Source organism: Sorex araneus, chromosome 3 (genome assembly GCF_027595985.1).
Source record: "Sorex araneus isolate mSorAra2 chromosome 3, mSorAra2.pri, whole genome shotgun sequence".
Lineage (NCBI taxonomy): Eukaryota > Metazoa > Chordata > Mammalia > Eulipotyphla > Soricidae > Sorex > Sorex araneus.
This window is the reverse complement of record NC_073304.1, coordinates 158,286,941-158,310,999: the sequence shown is the minus strand read 5'-3', so window position 1 is coordinate 158,310,999 and position 24,059 is coordinate 158,286,941. Positions and strand designations below refer to the sequence as shown.

The 24,059-nt window shown below is 56.3% G+C and overlaps 1 protein-coding gene across 1 annotated transcript in view; it reads left to right on the top strand.

Annotated features, from left to right (window-relative positions):
• The window catches only part of FLI1 (Fli-1 proto-oncogene, ETS transcription factor), a 118,648-nt gene that overhangs the window by 63,604 nt on the left and 30,985 nt on the right, over window positions 1-24,059 (top strand). The window contains exons 3-5 of the mRNA XM_004614114.2: window positions 10,633-10,787; window positions 14,668-14,871; window positions 22,442-22,510. Coding sequence (XP_004614171.1) covers window positions 10,633-10,787; window positions 14,668-14,871; window positions 22,442-22,510 — 428 coding nt within the window. The remainder of the gene's footprint in view (window positions 1-10,632; window positions 10,788-14,667; window positions 14,872-22,441; window positions 22,511-24,059) is intronic.

Here is a 24,059-nt window from a genome sequence, read left to right as displayed (position 1 = left end):
TGGCTTTGTAGGGGTGGGGAGAGATGAGGCCAGAGAGAGCAAATCATGGAGCATGCATCAGCTGCCAGGTCGACCGGAGGCAGGGTTGTCCACTCCTGCTCTGCCCTACTGACCCAACACTCTGACCACCCGCTCCCCACTTCCTAAAACCAGGCTGCGGTATTTCCATGGCCCTGGCAGGGTTCCGGCTGATGCTTTAGAGGGGGACCCAGAAAGTGCCCCCAGAAGGAGCAGCAAGGAGAGGAGAGGACACTCGCCGGGCACTGGGCCCCCACCACAGGGCCAGGGCCCAGAGGGCTGAGGAGGCCCGATGACAGAGTGAGGAGAGAGCATTTCCCCTGCAAAGATCCGAAGTACAGGCTAAGGAGAGAACGTGTGTCCCGCCCTGCCAAGACCCAAGGAGACAGGCAAGGGAAGGAGAGAGGCTCTGTCCCACTGGCGTCCCCAGCCCCAGCCTGGACTCCGGTGTTCAGTTTCATCAGTGCAGCCGCCGGCCGACCTGAGTCCTTGTCCACACACAGAGGGAGAGAGCAGAGTGGAAAGGAGAAAGTTTGGGGAACTTGCCGGAGGAAAGGATGACAAGGCTGTCACAGGATGCCAGTGGCGTAGTGGGGGCAGGAAGGGCAGACCCGGAGATGTGTCTCTGAGGGGGCGAGTGCTCCCATGGAAGCGTGCTGGGGGGCGGCTCTGTGGGAGCAGAGAATCGGAGGTGACCGAACTCGGTGCCCCGAGGAGGAGGGCGCCTTGAGATGTCCCTGCTCTCGGTGGCGTTCCTCAGGGCCAGCCTCCCGGTGGGCACATCAGCCAGGCCTTGGGATCTGAGATTCAGATGAGAATTGGGGGTGGGAGGGGATGTTTGGACATCACGTCTGATGGTGGGGGCTGTGACTAAGGAACAGGTCCAGAGAGACAGGGAGGGGCGCCTCCCCCAGCCCTGCCCTCGGAACTCCCAGTCCCTCAGCAATCAGGGTCCCCAACACCCCCCGAGGAAAGGGAAGTGTTTCTGGAAGCCTTGGGGGTTCCCCCATGAGCTCCTCTCCTGAAAGATAAAAAGGACAGTGAGGGCCAAAGGGATAGCACAATGGGCAGGGCATTTGCATTGCACACGGTCGACCTGGGTTCAATCCCCTGCATCTCATACGGTCCTCGAAGCACCGCCAGCAGTAATTCCTGAACACAGAGCCAGGAGTAACCTCTGAGCATCACCAGGTGTGACCCCAAAAGCCTAAATAAGTAAGTAAGTAAGTAAATAAATAAATAAATAAATAGGAAAGATGGCCCAGAAATAAGACCCTGCCTTGCATGTGGCCAACCCCCCAAACCCTGCCATGAGTGATCCCTGAGCATAGAGCCTGGAGTAAGCCCTGAGCATCTCTGAGTGTGGCATGCGCGAGCACGTGCACACACACACACACACACACACACACACACACACACACACACACACACACTCGAGCGCGTGCGCGCGCCAACCCAGTGGGTTCCTCACTGGGGGGCTTCATCATCAGCCCCTGGTCCCTATGATCTATCCTCTTTGTCCTCAGACGTTCTAGCTCCCTTATGATGGTAAAGGCAGGTGGGGCTGTGGGGGGCTGAGGGATGGGGCCAAACTGGCCCTAAACCAGGGCCCCCCTCCAGGTCCTGCAAGTGGGTCCCACCTGCCTGGAGACTGCATCGGTGTTCACGCTCTCATGCACACCCCACGAGCCAAGCACTGTGAGGGGCTCTTTAGCCACCACCACCCCACGCGGGCTCACCCCCAAAGCTTCCTTTGTTTGCTGAAAGCCCATGGCCCACCCCTGTGGAGGCCTTGGTGAGTCTGTTGTAGACAAAGCCTTTGTGCCTGCACCCGACAGCCCCTCCCCAGCCCACCCCCCCAGGTGACCCCACACCCTCTGTTTCTCACTTCCTCCTGAAGTCTGTCCAGAGCAGCTATCAACAGCCTGCCCGCCTGCGCCACGTTCTGAAATGGCTCATGCAAAGCCTTCCCAACCCTCATGATACCCCCTCATCCCTGGGACACCCACTTTGTCCCCTTTACTCCTTCCCACTGCACCAGCCCCCCCAGTCTCTTTCCTGGCATTGCTTCTTGCAATCCCACTCCCCTCCGCCATCTGACTCGCTCACTGCTTCAGATCCAGCCAGTGGCAGCCACGCTCAGCCCCACCTAGAAGAGTCTTGACTCTTCCAGGCCCTTATCTTTGCTCCTGTGGGGATCTGGGTGGGGCTTTGCTGCATCAGCTGAGCAGCGCCAGCTCCCGGTAGGTGATCGGGAAATGGCTGTGACATGTGGCAGCGTGAGCCGCTGACCACAGGCAAAAGCCCCGATGCTGAGCTATAGTCCTGCCGCTCACTCCGGTAGAAATTGCAAGGGAGACCCAGAGCCCATGGCCACCTCCCAGACAGACAGATAGACGGACAGACAGAGCCTGTGTTTGTGCTCAGAAGCACTGCCCCTGTGAGCTGAACTCCTTCCCTGGCTTCAAGAGAAACCTCTGAAGTCCCAAGGCACTAAGGGATAATGAGGGTCCCCGTCAAGCAATTCTAAGGTCAGAAACCACTTGGCAGCCACTTAGCTCACCAAGCTGGAGTGCTACAGTACGTCCCTCTGGTTCCCGGGAAATAAACACGAAACCACCCTGGTTCCCAGGAAATAGACCTGACATTGACTTGGAGCTCAGGAAACAGATGACTTTAGCCCCAGGCTCCTTGCATACAGCTGCACTACTCCCTTAGGCTTTGGGTCCAGATGAGGGCAAGGTGGGTTCCAAAGAAACGATGCTGCCTCACTCCTACGCACCGCTTTTGGAGGCAAGGGACACATCATAGTTTGAGGGGCCCAGGTTAGACACAGCTGTGCCCCCATCTCATAAATCTCAAAGTGCCCATGAGTCCACAGGACAAATGGGCAGCCCGGAGTGAGTGGTCTCAGCAAAATCACTTGGCTCCGTACGGACCTGTGTCAGGCTCTGTGACTTCGATCTTGCTAATGAAACGATAGGCTCAAGCAGCGGCTGAGCTATTTCCGTCTCAACCCTGAGCCTCTTCTGTCCTCTGAGGATGACAGAACGGCACTTTGCTTCACGTGGATGGTTTGACGGGTTCCAGAGACCTAATTCACTAGAACATGAACGATATTCCAGGCAATGGAACCAAAGCAAATGCTACAGTTTGGGGTCTCCCGGCTCTTGCCCAGGACGTGAGCTCTTTGGTGAGGCCCCACACGTTGTCTCCTGAGCATCTGAAATGTGGAAGATCCCAAACTGTCCTGTGCTCGAAAAGCCAAAGGCATCTGGGTTTCCAGCCCAGAAAAGTGGAACATAAGTCAAGGTTTCTTCACTGTTCAGATCATGCTGAAGAGAAATTCACTCTCAGGCTATGTCAAGTTACTACTTCTAGACACTTGAAAATATTATTAAGCTCTAAGATATATATATATATATATATATATATATATATATATATATATATAGTGGATTTCTTCCACACTCTTGGGAAGATCAGTTATTCTTTTTGTTATGCTTTTTGGGTAACACCTCACAGTGCTCAGGGGTTACTCCTGGCTTTGCACTCAGGAATTACTCCTGGCGGTGCTCGGGGGGAGACCATATGGGATGCTGAGGATCGAACCTGGGTCGGCTACATGCAAGGCAAATGCCCTACCCACTATACTATAGCTCCAGCCCCAGATCATTTGTTCTTGTTCCTTCATTTGGGGGGCCACACCCAGCAGTGCTGGGGGATCAAGGAATGCCGGGGCTTCTACCTGTCTTGCACATGTTCCAGCCCTGAGTCCTTTCTCTGGACCCTGGATTTACCTCTTCCCGTTGCTGGAGCCCTCTAGAGGAGAGTCGGGGGGTAGTGCTTGGTACGGCTGCACCCACAATACCAGCTTGCTCTGGTGGCCAACAGGAAGGCCAGCAGGAAGGTCAAATAGGGAGCCTGAGGTCTGAGGACTCAGAGCAAGACCAGGCCCCAGGTCTAACTCTCTCTCCACATCTCCCTGTCAAGGATGAGTCTTCATGGAATCACCATAGGTTCCTTGCTGGATAAAGATGCCAGCAACCTGATATAAGCTATGATCTGCACGTGACCCTTCACAGTGTCCTCTCTCCTCTCCACGCATCACAGACACCTGAAGTTGATGGAGGGGGGTGTAAAAGGGTTGCTTGTCTTGTCTGCCTGGGTACAGGACCCCAGTTCCACACAGCCTGCCCCATACTGGTGCACAAGCTCAGGGTGCCCTAGGAGACACCCAGAGACTTTCTCATGTGCCTACCCTAATGATGAATTGAGAACAAAACAAAACATTTAATTGGGCCGGGAAGATAGCTCAGCAGGTGGAGCACAGACTTGGGCTGAAGGCCCAGGATCAGAATAGCTATGAGTGAGCCCCAAGCACTGAGTAGCCCCCAGAACATATCTAGGTGTCCCCTCCAGGGCAATCAACCAAACAAAGTAGATTAAGGAACATCCACCCCACAAGACTGGAGCCTGAGTCTCTACCACATAGCCCCTTACTGAGATTCTGGAATCCATGGGTGAAAGTAGGTCACACGTACCTGGATGGGAAGCCATGTGCAGGATTCTGGGGAAGCTAAGAGCAGGGGGTCTGTAAAGGATGGAAACCACTGAGAGGTATGGTCATGGCTTCACTATGGGTGATTTTTTTTCCGGAAATTCGCTCTTCATGTATTGTGTCTCCTCTTCAAGAACAGGAAGTCTAGTGCGTGTGTGGGGTTGGGATTCTCAACCCCCCACATTTTGCTTGTTGTACAGTGGGCACTGGAAATAGCAGTGGCAGGTCTGACTCGCTTGGGTGGCCTTTGAGCGGCCCCTGAGTTGAGTTAATGTAAGATGTCCTTTGACAGCAAGGAAACGGGACTCCAGATTTATAGTCTAGATGGTCAGCCCTGAGCCAAGTGGCCACTTTGAATGGAGAGGTGGAGAAGAAATCCGTCTGCTCAAAGGCTTCTCTTTGATTTTATTTATTGTTTTAGGGGGCCACACCTGGTGGTGCTCAGGGCTTATTCCTGGCTCTATACTTGGGAATCATTCTAGGCAGTGCTCAGGGGACCATAAGGGTTACCACCGTTCAACCTGGGTTGGCCATGGGCAAAGCAATGCCTCCCCTCCTGTACTGATCTCCAGCCCCTAAAGGCTTCTCTTTGAGACTGGCCATTGCAAAACCTGATTATCCAAATACCTGCAACTTCTCACCTTGCTCAAGCACTTGTGGAAATCGGCAGCAGTTCCATTTTAAAATGCTTTACTTTTAGTAATGTGTTCTCCTTTAACCCCCCCACCGAGCAGACTGCCTTGTCAACACAGATCCAACGGAGAAGACCATTAATCTGTATGTCCCAATGGAGGGCCCTACGCCTCGAACATCCAGTGCATCTTTTGCATGTGGTTTCACCTGGCTGCTAAATTTTCGTTTTTTTAAAAGAAGCCTTTGAAAAACTAAATTTAAGCTTGCCACCCTTCCCCTTGGCAATACTTTTGTCGGTAGCCACGGGTTTATTTTTCATTGTTTTCATTCATTCACCAATTCATCTCCTAATATCACTCCCGTGGGTGAATCAGCTGACACTTGTCTCTCCCTCCTGACTTTTTTTTCACTCCATTCCACCTCTGCACACTATTTTAGCTCTGTTGCAAGTGTCACCACCTTTTCACCTTATATTCCTGGGTGAATAGTGTTCCATTGTAGATCTGCCCCATATCTTCTTTCTTTTTTTTTTTCTTTTTGGGTCACACCTGGCGATGCTCAGGGTTTACTCCTGGCTTTGCACTCAGAAATTACTCCTGGTGGTGCTCAGGGGACCATATGGGATGCTGGGAATCAAACCTGGGTTGGCTGCACGCAAGGCAAACGCCCTACCTGCTGTGCTATCCTCCAGCCCCTGCCCCACATCTTCTTGATCCAGCCACCTACTCTTGGGCACATCAGTTGTTCCCACATATTAGCTATTGTAAATAAATGTGCACTGGACACCAGGAAGGACATAACTTTTGCTGCTAACATTTTCCCATTCTTTAGAGAGATGTGAATTACTGGGTCCCTTGGGAGTTGCAATTTTCAGAGGAAATACCATGCTGTCTTTCAAAACGGTGCATCTATTTATAGCCTCAGGTAGCACACATCAATGGGGGTGTGTATGTGTGTGTGAGTGTGTATTGTGTGTATGTGTGTAATGTGTGTATGAATATGTGAGTGAATATGTGTATGAGTGTGTGTGAGTGTGTTTGTGAGTGTATGTAGGTGTATGTGAGTGTATGTGAGTGTGTATGTGAGTGAGTGTGTGTGAGTGTGTGTGAGTGTGAGTGTGTGAGTGCATATGTGTGTGAGTGTGTATGTGTGTATGTGTATGTGTGTGAATATGTGTGAATGTGTGAGAGTGTGTGAGTTGAGTGTGTGTGAATGTGTGAGTGTGAGTGTGTGAGTGCATATGTGTGTGAGTGTGTATGTATGTGTGTATGTGTGTGAATGTGTGTGAGTGTGTGAGTTCAGTGTGTGTGTGTATGAGTCTGTGAGTGTGTGTAGACATACCTGGCAGTGCTTATGGACTATTCCCAGAACAATGCTCAAGGGTCATTCTGGTCTTGCTGGAGGGACCTTGTGATACCGGCGCCCTCCACGTGAAGCCCTTGGAGTCATCATCTCCCGCTCCTAGGAAGTCTTTTTACCAGGACATTTTTCCAACACACCCAAACAGCAGAGCAGGAGGCAAGCCCATCTGGGAGAGGATTCCCCAGACAAGGCTGCGATGCCACCTCCCCTATGACTCTTAGGTGGCATCCCCAGCTCTCTGGTGGCAGCAAGGACCTGCCTGTCTTCTCAGGGCATGCCCCATGCTGGCTCCAAGTACAGTGCTCCATATAACACACTGAATGGCAAGGCCTCTTCCCCTATGCCAGGCCCTTGGCCGTGCTCTTGTCCCCGCCTGACCCCTGGGTACCAGCTGCCTCCTGCAGAACTACTCTGTGTGTCTCCTCCCCGGGATGCTGGGGTGGGTGTTCCCCAGCCGGCAGAGGGCAGGATGAGCTGCAGAAGGAGCCACTTCACTCCCTTCTCCCCTGAGCATCCCAGGAGCCCGGCTGGACAAGGCAGTGCCCAGGCGGGTACTGGGGTGCTGCGAGCACACCCACGGGACCCCACCCAGGGCTTGGTCTGGAGTAGAGGCAGCCCAGGAACTTTCCCAGCATGGTGTGTGTGTGTGTGTGTGTGTGTGTTGGGGGCACAGAGCTCCAGTGGGCCAGAAAATGGGCCCCCCCAGGCCACCCCAACAAGAGAACCCAGGCCAGGGGGATGCTTTCTCCTGAGCTGCCTTCGGGGGCCGGCTTGTCGCCGGGTGCTCTCGGCGCCTCTCCTGGACAGGCCACACTCTGGGCAGGCCTGACAGAGTGGCTCCTAGTTCCCCAAGTTCTCTCCTCCCACAGCAGGAGCTGGTGCTGCCACCAATTCTGAGGGTGTCGGTGTCCCTGCGGCCCCACCTCTCACCAGTGTAGAAGGGATTGGCCCAGGGTTAGAAGTCCCTGGGGTCCCTGCTGACTTGGCCTTGGAGTACATGCGGGATCCAGCCTCCCGCGGCCACCAGGCCCACATCAACATGTCACGCCTCTGGCCTTGCACCCATATCCTTGCCCAGGGACACACGATTGAGACAAGCCCCCACTTTGTGGGACTCCCCACCCATACAAGCTGTGCTGCCCCTGGGGACAGAGACCCCCTGGACACTCTCAAGCTCCAGCTCTTGGTTGTTTCTTAGCTGATGGGGAGGATGGGAGAAGGTTCCAGACAGTGGTGACTGTGAGTGTGTGTGTGTGTGTGTGTGTGTGTGTGTGTGTGTGTGTGTGTGTGTGTATGATTCATATGCACCTGCAGTGCATGGCTGGGGTGCTGTGTGCATCATGGTTCACATATGCATGCATGCAAGTACCTGTGTACCTTAGGAGTCACAGATGGGTGTGTGTGTGTATGAGTGCACACGCACATGTGTTAGGTACACGAGTGCGTGGATACAGAGGTATCCTGGGTACACAGGTGTGTGCCTGCCCGTGTGCTGGGTGTTCATGTGTGTGGACATGTGCACGGGTTCATGTGTGCGCACATGTGTCTGGGCACATGTGCATGCACACAAAGCCATATTGGGTGTGCCGGCACGGCCCTGCAGGCATGCCTGTCTGGGAGCACACATGTTCCCTTGTGCTTGGCCCTGAGGTGGGTGGGGGACCTGGTGAGCGGGGCCGACGCTCGGCCCAGAGGTGGAACCAGGGTCTTTGTGGAGCAGCTTCATCTCGCCAAGTCCTGCAGCGGCCCCCCCGGCCAGGAAAACCCCGATGTGCTACTGACTCCCTCCGCCCGCCTCGGGGACATTAAACCTTCAGCAATCTGGGTCTCTGACGGCTGGTTCTTGGTTCTCTGCCTGGAAAAACAGTAGGCGAATAGTAAAACCTTAAATTCTAACATGTGTAAGTTATACATCTTATTTTCATTTTCAGCCCATGTTCCCCTCTGTACAACATCAGGAAAAAATTACCGTCTGACTTCTAATATCTCAGTGGAGCATTTATCTCCCAGCTATGATAAGTGATCTTCAATATTTTTTTCCTTTCAGATTAGGAAACAAATTCATTTAATTTGCTTTATTGAATGTGCTCTGGCCTCTCTGCCCTGCCCGCATCCCCGCCCTCCTGGCTTGGCTGCCGCCTCCTCCCGCTGCCGCCCCCACGTTGCGGGAAGGGCTGGGCCTGGCGGGCACCACCCTGATTCTGGGAGCCCCAGGACCGCGGGCTTCTACCCACGGCCTGGAGCCCGCAGCCCCGGAGGGCTGCAGCCAGGCCTCTGGAAAGGCGGAGAGCTTCTGCGGCCGAGTTGGCCGGCTGTAATCTGAACCTTATCTGAACCCCTGGGTCTGAAGGCCTGGTCTGTTGCCCTGGAGAGGACTGGCCGGCTCCCAGGTCTCCAGTGCGAACGCTTCCTGCTGCTGGGACCCAGGCTCTGCTCTCCTCTTCGTCTCGGGGCAGTGGAGCAGCGGGCGGAAGCCGGGAAGGTGCCCGGCGCTATGGTGCCAGCTTCTCCCAGTGGCCCCCGGTGGCCCAGAGAACGTTCTGCTCAGATTACCCGCCAGGTCCTGGTCTCAGAAGCTTTCTTCTGTTCCCGATGCTCAGATCCAGGCCGTCTTCTCCTGTCCCCCCGCCCTCCCCTCCCCAGTCCAGTGCCCAGGGATCCTACTGCCACCCCGGGCCAGGGTCTCTCTTCTGGGTTGAAGTTCTGCTATTCTGTTCCATCAGCCTGTGACCAAGGGCTCTGTGTCTGGACCAAGAAACCACCCTCCCCCACCAGCCTATGCTTTCGAGCCTGCCTTGCTGCGCTCTGTGACCCCGGGCAGTCACCAACCCTCTCTGTTCCTGCTACTAGCCACAGGACACACACGCCTTTGCCAGCCTGTAGGACTCATTCTCTCTGGGAAGTGGCGTCGCTCGCCTCCTCTCTGCCGCCCTATAGAGGAGACTTGAGGTTAAGAAAGGGCTTGAGGGGGCTGGGGATGCTGCAAAGGTCTGGAGCACAGGCTTTGCATGCAGGAGGCCCAGATTTGATTCTTGGTACCTCATGTGTCCTGAGAAGTGACCCTGAGCACTGAGCCAGAGGCAGCCGCCTCCCAGGAGAGGGGCGGGGGAGAGAGAGAGAGAGAGAGAGAGAGAGAGAGAGAGAGAGAGAGAGAGAGAGAGAGAGAGAGAGAGAGAGAAGCTGGAGAGATTGTTTGGTGCTCAGCCTTGCCTGCACCGAGGCTGGAGTTTGATCCCCCAGGTACCACCATGATACTCTGGGGAGCCTGGAGCACCCCTGAGCCTGCACAATGCCACATAGCAGTGTCCAAGTATGACTGTCTGCTCGGGGGACCGGAGAGCTAGGACAGGAGCAAGGCATGACCCTGGGTTCATCATCCCTGATGCTGAAGGTGCTTCAATGAGCACCACCAGGGAGCACTCAAGAGCACAGAGCAAGGAACGGTCCTGCGCACCTCTGGGTGGAGCCCCCCTTCAAAATAAAATAAAAATAGTCATGTCTGGATGGTCACGTTTGCCAGAAGTAGCCCGCTCCACCCAGGTGCCCTGAGCACTGTTTGGGAGCACCAACTTCACACAACACACACACACACACACACACACACATACACACATACACACATACACCCAAAAAGGGGAAATTAATGACATGATCTCGGGAAGCTCCTCTGCAAGCAGGGAAAGGCTCCTATCATGCTAACAGCCACCAGGTGTGACCAAGACCAAGACACAGTGCCAGGAGCACAGTTGGCCAGGCCTGGGGCGCGGTGGCTGGGGCGTTGGTTGCCTGGCACAAGACTAAGGCGGTGGGCCATGGGCAGTGGACTCAGGAGGCCACAGGGCGTGCTCAAAGCCCAGACTCCAGTGTGGGGCCGCGGGGGCTGCCAGAGGCTGTAAGTACCGTAATTATAGGACTGAGCCGCACTGGAAGAAATCTCTGGTGGCAGCCAAGAATCGAACGGCCCAGCCTTGCCATTGCCGTGACGCCAAAGGGAGCTGAAGCCCTGGCCTAGGGTGCGGGGGAGCAGAGACAGGGCTGACTTTGTTCCTTCTCTCTAGGGAGTCCCCCGTGGACTGCAGCGTGAGCAAATGCAGCAAGCTGGCGGGGCCCGGCGAGTCCAACGCCATGAACTACAACAGCTACATGGACGAGAAGAATGGCCCACCCCCTCCCAACATGACCACCAACGAGAGGAGGGTCATCGTCCCCGCAGGTACTGGGGGTCCGGCTGCCCGCTGGCATCATCCTTCTGGCCGGCGGTGCCAGTAATTCCAGGGCAGGAGGCCTGTCCCCAGGGGGCCTCCGAATCCTGCAACAAGGGAGGTGTGCAAGTGTAAAAGGTTTGGGGGCCACACTCGGCAGTGCTGGGGTGCCAGGGACCAGGCCGGGGGCTCCTGCGTCAAAGCTTGTGCCCCAGGCTTTTTTTTGAGCTCGCTCCCCGGCTGGGGAACGTGGTCCTTCCTCCATAGGTTACACCCCAAATGTCACCAGTATCCGCTAGTACAGATTCCAAGTCCCCACCCTCGAAATGGGCCTGAGGCGTCTTCGGTCTGGCATCAGAAGATGAGGTCTGGGAAGAAAGCAGAGAAAAGGCCTTCAGAAACCCGGAAACCCCCAGGCTGGCCCACCTGGGGTTGGAACAGCCGCCCCAGACAGTCTGTCGAAGCCTCAGGCAGTCACACCGAGGACTGCAGGCGGATTGCAGGCAGAGTTCCTTTTCTCTGTCCCTCAGTTTCCAAAGAGACGCGGCATTATCGACCCCACGGAGAGCCTGGACACGTGGGCTGCTTGTTAGGTCATTCGGTAAAAATAGCCGAATTTTCCTGGGCATTGGCGCTGTGGGTTACAGAAAATCCCGTCTTTGTTCCAGCCATTGGCCGGACACGCTGCCCCGTTAGTCCAGCAAGCTCAGCAGCCCGGTCAGAGCCAGGGGTGGAAAAGGCCCCGTGCTGAGCCCTCGCCAGCAGACGTGAGCGCACCCGGCGCTTCGGCGAGGGAATCGCAGACGCGGGAGTCACCGGCTTCCCAGCAAACAGCTCTCCCCAGACGGCCAAGTAGCCTGTGGCAGAAAGCCTGTGTCCGGCTGAGTCTGAGGCCAGGGACTGGGCACCCCCTGAGGGAACCCCTCAGGAACCTGCCGGGCCCTTCTTAAAGGCATGGCTGGGTCCTCCACACCCCCCTTCGCCCCCCTCCTTTGCATCTGTTCTCTCTGCTGAATTTCGGCTCATCCTCTCCCAAGCCTGAAGCCCACTCTGGGCCCCATTCAAGGGGGCAAGGAATGAGGGAGGTGTGTATATATGGCGGGGGGGGCAGTCTTTGCAAAGTCGAGGCTCGTGAGAACTGATGGGGACCCTCAGTGGCTGGTGAAAACTGCTGACCAAACCGTTTGAATGCCCTGACTCCGACGTGAAAGGACCTTACCACAGACAGGGAAGACCCACTCATCTTGATCTGACACCGCCACCACCCCATACTGCCTTATTTCTGCCCCATGAGTCCTCCTTTAATGCTCCTCCTTCCCCAGCGGGAAGGGAATGCACCAGGAAGTTTCAGGTCAGGGGTACTCAGGCAGTGCAGGAAACAGCATCTACTTTACTTCTCCTCCAAAGAAGGTGGGTGATGATGAAACTGGTGCCACAGAGGCCCCCCAGAGCCCTCCACAAGCCGAGCCAAGCTCTGACAGGCCTTTTGCTCACAGTAGATGAAGCTCATTGGCTTTGCCAAGCCATGGCAGGCCCCGGAAGGAAACTGAGAGATTTAGGGGATTGGAGATCCTCTCGGACGTCAGTGCTTTCTGATGTGGGGGGCCCTTGGGGGAGGGAAGAGGGAGGGCATGCAAAACTATGAAAATAAAAATGTCGGGTTGGCCGTTCTCCTAAGAGTTGCTATTGAAATCTTTCCGAAGGGAATATCAAACGTCCAGGTCCACCGAGCCAATGAATCCCAGAGCAGGAATGAAAACAGCCTCCGGCCCAGAGCCCCTTAAACAGGGACCTCCTCCGGGCTGTGCTGACATCATGCTTCCCCCTGAGTCACATGCCCCAGACACCCAGCCTCCTCCGGGTCGGGCTCTTTCGTGCAGACCCACAAACCCGGGTGATAAAACGCGAGTGGGGCCAGGGAGGGAATTGGCCGCCCACGAGGGCCCTTGTGAGTCACTGCCCCAGATTCAGATGGGAAGAACCAAGGAGGAATCCCAGCCCGAAGCCCACCAGGAAGGGCTCAGCCTGGTGGAGGGTAGAAGTTCACCATGCACGGTGCCGTCAAGGGGGAGAGTTTCTGCGGGAGCCAAGAGCAAGGAGGAAATAAGAAATCAAATAGATGGTGGAAAAGGGAAGTGGAGCCCTTGGAGACTCAGAGTGAGGAATTAGGAGGAGCTGGGAGGTCAGGGGACACGGCCCAGCTCTTCCGAAAACACTTTTCCTTGCGGGCTCTGAAACAGAGAGAAATGATTCCCTCTTGCCCCTGGTCTAGTGGCCATTTCCGGACAGTAAGAGAGTGAGACAAGGCGGCTGACCTCGCCGTCTTGGCTTCAGAGCCGACTCAGAGAGGACTGAGAGCAGGAGCAGACGAAGGCGAGCGCGGGACACACTCCAGGTGGGGGGTGCCCGAGGAGCCAGCGAGTGACCCCCGTCTCCCAGGACCCATGCTGACCCCAGTGTGTCTGTGAAACAGCCCGTTGGTGGGCTTTTGTCAAGCAAGATGGGGTGCGTGGAGCATCTCTCACAGTGCAGACTCCACGTTGGGGCTATTCTTGCTTCCTGTGGTCTTCCAGCACCTTCTTCCAGGGGCCACGGGCGGCTGCTCCACTTCCAGCCCCAGTCCAGCTGCCTCACCCAGACCCGAGTCTGTCATGCCCTTTGCAAAGCCCACTCGGCCACTGCTGCCCAGATCCTGACCTATAAAATATATGTGTGTGTGTGTGTGTGTGTGTGTGTGTGTGTGTGTGTGTGTGTGTGTGTGTGTGTGTGTGTGTGTGTGTGTGAGAGAGAGAGAGAGAGAGGAGAATGCAGGGGCGAGGAGAAGCGGGGCAAACCAGGAGCCCAGACAGAGGCTCCGAGCCAAGGTCCTGGCACTCCGCCCGAGGTGTGAGCGACGCCCTGAAAGCAGCCCTGGATCTGCTGCTTTCTCCAAGACCCAGCCCGCCCCCACTGTGCCCAGAACCTTCACAGACTCTGAGAACCTGAGAGTCAGGCAGCCACACGCATGCCAGAGAAACACGCTGCTAAGGCCGTCGCACATGTGCAAGACCCTGAGTCTGTCCCTTCCCCAAGGACCCCCAGGGTCATCCTAGTGGCCTCCAGTGTTGGCTGCAGAAGCCCCTGTTGTTTGTTTGTTTTTTTAATGGACAAGAAACTGATAAAACTGATCCAGTAGAAATGGGGCAACAGCAGAGCTCTTCCCCTGCCTCCAGGAAGCCTTCCTTGACTGCAATTCTCCATGGATTCCTTGAACTCTTGTCTCAAAAGTTGTCACTTAATCATGTGCTTTCGAAGCTAAGTGGTCTGTGTGACTAATGCAGTTTTCTGTAGGATGGACACATTTTGAGGTGGGGGAGGTACCGGATATGGTGAAAACTGGTTTCCAGGAAGGGGAGGGCCCTGGAAAGCCCAGCCCTGCCGGTCAGTCGCTGCTTGACACATGGGCTGGTCTGCAGGGCCGGGATGTCTGCAGGCGGAGGCCTCCATGGCTGGGGCTCAGAGAATCTGCAGCAACGGTGTGAGGGAACCAGATGGCATTCTGGGGGCCCTTGCAGGAGCACTGCTTTCCTGCTGAGGGGAGTGGAGAGAGAGGGGAGGGAGGGGAAGGACAGAGAGAGAGACAGACAGAGAATGAGAGAGAGAATCAGACACACACAGACAGAAGCACATGAACAGACAAACACATAAACAGACACAGGCATGCACACACAGACACACACAGACAGACAGATACAGACACACAGACTCACACAAACACACAGAGACACACAAGCAGAGATACACAGACGCCCCACAGAGAAGGAGGAAGTCAGGAGCGGACAGAGGGGAGACATAGCGAGGGTCCCGGCGTCCGCTCCCCCTGACTGAGGGCCCCTCGCCCCTCCCCCACAGACCCCACGCTGTGGACGCAGGAGCATGTGCGCCAGTGGCTGGAGTGGGCCATCAAGGAGTACGGCCTGGTGGACATGGACACGGCCTTCTTCCAGAACATGGACGGCAAGGAGCTGTGCAAGCTGAGCCAGGAGGACTTCCTGCGCGCCACGTCCCTCTACAACACCGAAGTGCTGCTGTCGCACCTCAGCTACCTCAGGGAAAGTGAGTGTCTCTGGGGCTGAGGCTGAGGGGCGTGGGGGGCGTGAGGAACGTGAGGGGCTGAGGGGCGTGAGGGGTGTGAGGGGCATGAGGGGTGTGAGGGGGCATGAGGAGTGTAAGGGGTGTGAAGGGTGTGAGGGGTGAGAGGGGGCGTGAGGCGTATGAGGGGGTATGAGGGAATGTGAGGGACATGACGGAGTGTGGAGGGCATAAGGCATGTGAGGGAACATGAGGGCTGTGATGACACATGAGGGACGTGAGGGGCATGAGTGGGTGTGAGGGGACCTTGAGGGGTGCGTGAGAGGCATAAGGGGGCAAGGGGTCATGAGGGTCATGAGGGCTGTGAGGGAGTATGAGGGGCATGAGGGGGCATAAGGGGCGTGAGGGGCATGGTGGCTGTGGGGGGGGCATGAGGAGACCTGAGGGCATGAGGGCTTTGAGGGGGCCCAAACTGGAGGCCTCACAGAAAACTGGGTGTCCCTACTCCAGGGGAAGGGAGCAGGTCCCCCTGGACCTGGGCCCTGACGTTACCAGGTCACAGAGGCTCCCCAGAGTCTGTCGTCCGGCTGTGTGGTCCTGAGGTGCTGGGGAGGGACAGCAGGAGAGAGCATCTGAGTGACAGCGCCCCGTTTTCATTTGGTGCCAGATGTGCACAGAAGAACAAATTCTTTCACTGGGGGCTGGGGGATTGCGCCATACCTGGTGATGCTTAGGAGCTACTCCCAGCTCGGTGCTCAGGGCTCGATCCTTTTGGTGCTGACCATCAAACCTGGGGTTCCCCCTGCAAAGGTTGTGCTCAGCCCTTTGGACCCTCTCCCAAGCCCCTGAATTCTCAGAAGCCCACTAGCTGTTCCCAGCTGGGAGAACATCCAGAGATGCTCTAGACTCCCCAGCTAAGGCAGCGGGAAGATGGGGGCACAGGCCACTGTGGATGGCCAAGGCTCCGGGAGCCTGGCTGGAACGGATGAAGCTCCTGCCTTAAAGCCCCTGCCCAGCGGAGGTCCTTGGTCAATACTTCAGGTCCACTAATCCTTCCCTTGGCTCCCCTTATTCAGTGGCTCCCCAGTTCCTGCCGCCCACCCCTTTCTCTGCAGCGGTGCCTTGTGTGGTACTGGAGACACAAACTGAGTAGAAGATTCAACACTCAAAGGGCTGTGGGGCTGGAGGCCTGGGGCAGCGGGGAGGGGCAGTGGGGAGGGCATTTGCCTTGCGTGCAGCCTTGGGTTCAATCTCCAGCACCCCGTAGCGTCCTTGAATTCCTCCAGGAGTGTTGCCTGAGCACAGAGTCAGGAGTAACCCCTGAGCACTGCCAGGGGAAGCCCTAGGAACAACAGCAACAGCAAAGCCTCAAGCTGCTGGAGATGGAGCCCGGGCAGGGCTCAGGCCTTCTCTGTGTCCGGGGACCCACATCGGCGTGGACACTTCCCCCTGAAGACCCCAAAGTCCCCGCAGGGTGGCCCTGGTGCTCTGTGAAGTCCAGGTAGCTCCACTCCTGGGGGCCAAGCACTGAGCCCCTTGGCTGCAGGGAACGAGTATCCCTAGGAGTGGTCCCAGGTCCTCTGAGCACAGCTTGGAACGCCCCGCCCCCAATTAAAGATGAAAAGCAGGAATCTGGGAAACAGGCCCATTGAGGGAGAACACGCGGAGCAGGTTCAAGGCCCCGGGTTGGATCCCAGTCGCCTCTGGTTCTCCCTCTCGAGCCCCCGTGTATGCATGGCCCTGTTTGGGCTGAGCACCGCTAGAAAATGTTTTTGGTAAAAACACACTGTGGACACTCCTGCCGGTGCCCCGTGGGAGGGCGTGGACGAGGCGTCTGTGTCGGCATCGGAGCCGTGACCTCATGTCTGAGTCCGGCTCGAGCCTGAGGTGGTTTTGCAAACAGGGCAGCGGGGGCGTCGGAACCCGCTTTCTCCAGCTCTTTGCTCTCTGGCCGGCGTGCCCGGTGCTGCAGACAGGCCTCTGTCCCCCGAGTTCTGGGTGGAGGCGGGGCGGGCAGGGCGGGAAGTGAGTGTTCAGAGGGTGGGCACGAGAAGCGAGACCACCCATGAGGCCCTGCTGAGGGGGCTTCCGGCTCCTCCAGCCACTGCAGACGGGGCTGCAGAACCTGGGGCTCCTTGTCTGCTGGGTAGATGAGCGGGCTGCGGGCAGAGGGGCCCGACCTTCGGGCTGTGGGCGCTCCGGGCACTGGTGGCCCCACCATCCGTGGGGAGCGGGCGCAGACGGCCCGACTGCTCCGAGCTCTGGTTCAGGCCTCTTCTCCCTGGCTCCCCGCAAGTTCCTTCACACAGGGGGTCCCTGTCCTGGCGGGCCCTTGTGCTCAGTCCACACTGCCCCTTACTGGCACGGCCTGAGCTGAGGCTGAACGGAGCTGCCCCTCCCCAAGGCCAGGCACGGGCTGGGCGGAGCGGAGCGGAGCGGCTGTGGGGAGCACTGGAGGCTTTTGGAGGAGAGAGCAGATATGGGAGCCCAGGAGAGGCAGGCAGGGCTGTGAGAGCCCAAAGCTTGCTCGAGGGTGGGTACAGGGGTCAGGGCAAGGAGAGAGTGGAGTGCTCCTCCTCCTCCTCTTCCTCCTCCCTGTCCTCTTCTACCTCCTCCTCCTCTTCTACTGCTGCTGCTGCTCTTGACTTTTCTGTTTCTTCTGCTTCTGCCTCTTATACCTCTTCTGTTTCTTCTGCTTCTGCTTCTTTTGTTTCTTCTGCTTCTTCTTCTTCTTCTTCTGCTTCTTCTGCTGTTTCTGCCTCTTCTGCTTCTTCTGTTTCTTCTGCTTCTGGCTCTTACTTCTTATTCTTCTCCTTTTCCTTCTTCTCCTTTTCCTTCTTCTCCTTCTCCTTCTCCTTCTCCTCCTTCTCCCTCTTCTTCTTCTCCTTCTCCTTCTTCTTCTTCTTCTTCTTCTTCTTCTTCTTCTTCTTCTTCTTCTTCTTCTTCTTCTTCTTCTTCTTCTTCTTCTTCTTCTTCTTCTTCTTCTTCTTCCTCCTCCTCCTCCTCCTCCTCCTCCTCCTCCTCCTCCTCCTTCTTCTTCTTCTTCTTCTTCTTCTTCTCCTTCTTCTCCTTCTTCTCCTCCTCCTCCTCCTTCTTCTTCCTTCCTTCTTCATTTTTTGTTATTTTTGTTTTGGGACCACACCCAGCAGTGCTCAGGGCTTACTTCTGACTCTGTGCTCAGGGATAACTCCTGGCAGGACTCAGGGGACCATATGTGGTGAAAAAGATTGTACTCAGATCAGCCACCTACAAAGCAAGCACCCTCCTGCTGTACGATCATGCCAGCCCTTTTCCTTTTTAAAACACTTTGTGGATAGGAAGGCAGATGCTTCAGTGTGACCCAGAGATGAAGTTTCCAGAATGGCACTGTAGAAGCTCTTACTTTCCCGAGAGGAGCGAGAACAGGGCCCGTTTATGGCCCAAGGTGCAGGGAAATGGCTCCAGATATTTCCAGGTCTCTCTGGGCACTGATATCAAAACAAGACCTGCCTGCAAAAGCAAAAATGAAAATACAGGAATTCAAGTCCCCCCCAAAAGTCACAATAATTAAACTTGTCCCAACCTCACCTTAAAGTTTTGTCTTAAAGTGACCCACAACTCTGGGGCAAAATTTGGATTCTTGCCTCTTCCTTAATGGCTGTGTCTTCAAGGTCCCTCTTCGGGAATGCTGGGTGTTGGGGGTGCCAAGGGGAGGTGACGGAGGGTCTGTGCCCGCAGACTGTGTATTTCTCAGGTAGTGGGACCAGTGCCCAGCACAGGCACCCACTGCCCGTGTCCCCACTGACTTTCCAGCTCTTACTTCCAGCAGTGGTTTTGGACTATGGGGAAGGTGGGATCAGGGGAAGTGGGGGAGAGAGAGAGACAGAGGGAAGGGGAGCTGGCCAGGCTGGAGAGATGGTGCGAGGGTTACGGCACTTGCCTTGCATGTGGCCAGCCTTGGTCTAGTCCCTGACACCTCCTAGTCCAGGCGCAGAGCTGGAAGGAACCCCCAGGCATGCCAGGGCACTGACTTGAGGGCTGTGCTTTTGTTGAGGAGGGGAATGGGGCTTCTTCTCACCCACTTGGACAAGAGGTGGACGGGAAATAGCTGAGCCCCTCGCCAGATGGAAAAGAACGGGCTGCGGAGAGCCAAGAGTCGGGCTTTGCTCCGTCTACTCGGACTCTTGACATGCTCTAAGTTATTTGAGTTTCTCTGCCGTCACCCGTCGCCCTGGACGTTGGGAGAGGGAGCGGAAACTGGCAGGTCACAGACCCTGGTGTCAGTGTGGCCTGGGGCCTTTATTCCCAGCAGAAAGGGGCCTAGCAGTGCCCTAGATTGTGGAAGTTTCAAAGTGTCTTCCAGGATGGGAGCTGTAAAGCTACGAGTCCCCTGGGTCCCTCTGGGCCCCATCAGTGCCTGCCCGGGGCCTCAGTGGAACCATAGTCTCCCTCTGGGCCTCACCCACACTTCGAATTGGTGCAGAGGGCCAGGGCCTGCGCCATGGGGAGTGCCGGGGCTCGGAATCACTCTGATACTCCAGGACCCAGAGCCCGTCTGTGAATGGCAGGGCATGGACAAGAGGCCCCCTTGTGGACACACGAGACAGCTATTGGCCATCCTGTTTCGGAGCCACAGTCCCTGGCCGACCAGGAGCCCTTCAGCCCCCCTGCAGCCAGAGGAGAGCACCCCCTTTTCTGATTCCATCTGCAGCAGGGTTCGCTGCTCCCTGCTGGCATGTGAGGTCATGCCCTGGAGGGGTCATAGAGAAGAGGAGGCACAGAAAGGGGAGACCCAGATTCAGCAGGATCCCAGGGAGGGTTTCAGGGTGCTGGGCTAGATGCTGTGTTACTGGCCTGTGGGGGGAAGAAAGGTTGGTCATCAGGGTCTCCTCTACCTGCCACGCTCACTCCCCTCCTCCCCACCCCAGCCCCAGACCCCAGGCCTGAGAAGGGCCGAGCTGGGCCTGTTCTGCTGCTCTCAGGGCAGGCGGCCTGTCCCTCCTCAGCCCAGGCTCTTCCTGCTGTCCGGGGCAAGAAAGAGCTCCCCAAATCAGGCCCCGGGCAGGGCGCAGACAGGAGCGTGTAAACACGGTTTCCCTGACGTGGACACAGAGGAGGACAAATCAGCCCCCCTACACACACACACACACACACACACACACACACACACACGAGAGCCAGGGATCAGGGATCTGGTAGAAGACACCCCACCCCAAGATAACATGCTGGGCTGCTGCGCGCCCCTGGCCCTTCTCTGGTGGGGTGGGGTGGAGACTGGGGGTCACCCCTGTGTGGGGGGGACCAGCTGAACCCTCCCAGCTAGAAAGAGCAAGATCCAAGTTATTTGCAGAACAATTGTTAGCAGGAGGCGGCCTGTCCCCTTCTCCCTTTGTGATGCTTTTGAGGTGGGTTAACAGTCCAGGGGTGGGTGTCCCCTGACACTCTGACACTCTGCAAAGGGAGAGTGCAGCTCCCCCCACCCCCTACCCTGCTCCTTTCGTCTGGAAAATCTCTGGAAGCCTGGACCAACTGTCACCCCAGGCCCTGACAGATGATTTTTATCAAAAACCCTCTCCTGGGGCTGGGGAGGGGTTAAGGCACTTGTTAAGGCACGGGGGAGGGGTTAAGGCACTTGTCTTGCACACAACTGACGCTGGTTTATTCCCAGCACCCCGTAGGGTCCCCAGGCACCCCCAGGAGTGAGCACGGAGCCAGGCGTAAGCCCTGAGATCCCCAAGTGTGCCCCCTCACCCCCCAAAACACTCTTTCCTGTAAAGGGACAGCGGATGGGCTACCAGGATGAGGGGGCTGTCCAGAGTGAGGGACCCGGCTGGACAGTGTTCTGTGCACGTGGCAGTCACCTGAGACTTAATCATATTCTCAGACTTGTGGCTTCAATTAAAAAAAAAAAACCCTCCGCTCGCAGCTGGCTGGCCGGACGGCACACCGTTTTTCTGAGGCGCCCCACCCCACGCCCACGGCTGGGCGAGGTCGCCGTGCCCCTGCTGCCAGCCTGCCATGCAGGAGGCTAAAAATAGGCGCCTCTGACAGCCGTTCCCTGTTCTGAGCCCTGGCATCCGCGTTGGCTGGCTCGGCCACGGGGCACAGGGGAAGGCTGCGTGGAAAGAATGTCTTAGTCTCCAGCACCAAGGCCAAGTTTACCGTGTCCGTGGTGAAAGCAGAGGCCAGACCTGGCCTTCAGAGACCCCGAGAGCTCTCCGCAGGGAAAAAATCACCAAACCATGCCTGCATCTCGCAGAAGAAAGTTCTGGAATTCTTCTGACACAAAGGGCCCCGTCCAGTGTTGGTGGGGAGAGGGGGAGATTTTGAAAGAAATGCAGTGGGGAGGGCACTTGCCTTGCAGGCAGCTGACCCCTGGTTTGATTCCCAGCACCACATATGTCCCTCAAGCCCCACCAGGAGTGATTCCTGAGCACAGAGCTGGGAGTCAGCCCTGAGCACTGCTGGGTGTGGCCCTCAACCAAAACATTATAATAAAAATTCAATGTGTAGATGACCAGGCGCAGAGAGAGCTTTAGAGCCCGGACACAGGTTTCCCATGCTAGAAACCCGGGTTCCACCCTTGGCACCACACCACCACATGGTACCACGGCAACCGCCAGGGCTCAGTGTATGGCCTGAGCACAGAGCCAAGAGTTGCCCCTGAGCTGTTATAATAAAATAGGTGCAGACTAGTGCTTGGAAAGAGCAGCTAGAGAAACACTAGTGCCTCCTGCTTAGCTGTATTCTCTTAGGCACCGGGATGCCTTCTGTTCCTGCCCCCCCTGCCCCCACTCCCGGCACCCTCCCTCTAAGCCCCAACATCCACGCCCCGCTCTCCACCACACCAGCACCTCACCTGAACTGGCAGCGGCCCTGGCAGGAAGGCCAGACTGCAAGGTGCCCACAGCCTGGGCCGGTGCTGACCCATGCACCCAAACACAACAAGCCCCACCCGGAGGGTGATCCGGGACTCTAGAGACACGCCACCTGGAAGATTGAGGTTCTGGGCTTTGTCAGAGGAACTCGCCCGTGCCTGCTGTGGGCCACAAGCCCGCTTCCTGCTGAAGTCCAGGCCTAGCGTCCACGGCCACTGCTGGGGCCAGAGGCAGTGCAGTGGAGGTGGCCGCCTGGCCTGTGGCCGGCCCTGGCTGAATCTGCAGCACCCAGTACTTCCCCAGCTGTGGCCTGAGGCTGCAGTTGTGCTGGGGGGGTCCTGGGCGACCCCTGGCACTGTCGGGCGCCCTGTCCTCAGGACCCTGTGCTGAGCCACCGACCGGGGAGTAGAGAATCACCAGAAGGGGCCCTGGGCTTCCACTTGGGAGGTCCCCCAAATGGTGACCTTCGTAGGGTTCTAGGGGGTGAGCCATGGGACCAGGACATACCCCAGAGTCCTGATCATGTCCATGGTAAGGTTCCTGCCGTGACATGGGGGTCTCCCAACAACTCCAGACCCTCCACCCAGGGCGATCTGTCCCCACCTCCAGGAAGCATGCCTGATTACCCACTATGGTTCGAGGGTCTGGACCCCAGCCCCTGGGTCTTTCTCACCTGAGCCTCTTCCTCGGCCCGGGAGAGCATATCGGTGATGACCTGCTTCCACTCTGCCTTGCAGGTTCACTGCTGGCCTATAACACGACCTCCCCCCACACGGACCAGTCGTCACGGCTCAGCGTCAAGGAAGGTGAGTCCTGGGGCCGTCCCACACTGTCCCCACAAGGCTGGGGGACCGCGGGTCTGGGCTTAGGTTATTCTCACGGGCGAAGTGAGGCGCCCAAGCTGTCGCAGTCTAGGCAGCTAATTGCACAGACGTGCCTCTATCTCAGCGTCCTGCTGCGTGGGGCCCCGCGGGCGTGAATGTGGAAAGGAAAATGTGTTGCACGTCTGGGATGAGATTTCAGAGCGGAAAGTGGAGGCACTTCCTGATGCCAGTAATGACCTGGAGATGACAAACATTCTCACAATGCCACATTTTAAGGGTTGGGGTCTTCCCACCCCTCAAAACGGATTTGTAGCAATGTCGATTCATTTGTCAAGGGGTTGTTTGGGGATTTGGTCTAGTTCATTTGGTTGGGAGGGAAAGTACACTTTCTTTCATCTTTGCCAGGGAGGATTTGAGAAAACATTGTGCTAGAGATCCTCAGAGTCTTATTGGTTAAATAAAAGAAGTTGAAAGATTCTTTGCTCCAGATGCTGTATTAGATTCTAGGCATTTAAACAAGTAATAATTTTAATGCCTGGTCCAAGGGAGGAAGCATGTGACTAAGTAATCATCAGAAAATCAGCTGTGAGGGGGAAAAAAATCTGTGCAAAGTGATGGGACTCTTTCACAAAAGAGGAGATTTCCTTGTGGGGTTTTGAGGAATGCGTAGGAGCACAGAGCACAATCTGTCTCCTTGGTCTCTCCTTTGCTGGCCTTTCTTTGACTCACACCTGCCCAAAGGCAGAAGTTCTTGGTGTAGGTGGCAGTTAGCATGGCAGAATATTTCAGAGAAACATGCGGGTTTTCTGAGGAAAGAAACTCAAGCTGTTTGGTTTCACGCGACTGTGAGTGATGGCAGAAATGGCCAGAGACCCTGTGTGTCTTGGGCAAACCCATGTCTTTGATCACCTTGCGTGTCCTGGTATCAGTTTCTAATCTGAGAGGAGGGAAAAGAGGTGACATCAAGCATCTGCTTTGAAATCTTTGTGTGTGCTTTATTTTTCTTTGTTTAGTTTGGGGCTACAGCAGTGATGCTCAGAGGTTATTCCTTGCTCTGCACTCAGGAATTACTCCTGAAAGTGCTTAGTGGGGTGGGGGGGACCATATGGGATGCTGGGGATTGAACCCCAGTTGGTCGAGTACAAGGCAAGCGCCCTACCCGCTGTGCTATGGCTAAAAACTTGATGTTTCCCTCCGGCTCCCTCTCCAACCCCACCCTGGTCCACTTCCCTTTCCAAATCAGGCAGATTGGGTTTGACCAGGAAAAGGAAACTGGATGGACTCCCTGAGGGAGAGAGCCCTATGGCCTGTCATGACCCCTCTGTCATCACACATAAAAGTTGGGCCTGTGCATACACACTTGATCAGACGTTCACCTCTGGCTCTCGGGGGGACATCACTTCATGCTCAAAACCTATTTCCTGTCTAAGGGAGGACCTGGACTGAATTCATTAGTGCCCACACTGCCTCCCAGCGCTGAGAAGGCGGCCTGGGAACAAGTGGGGTGAATCAGACAGGGCCTTGGTCAGTT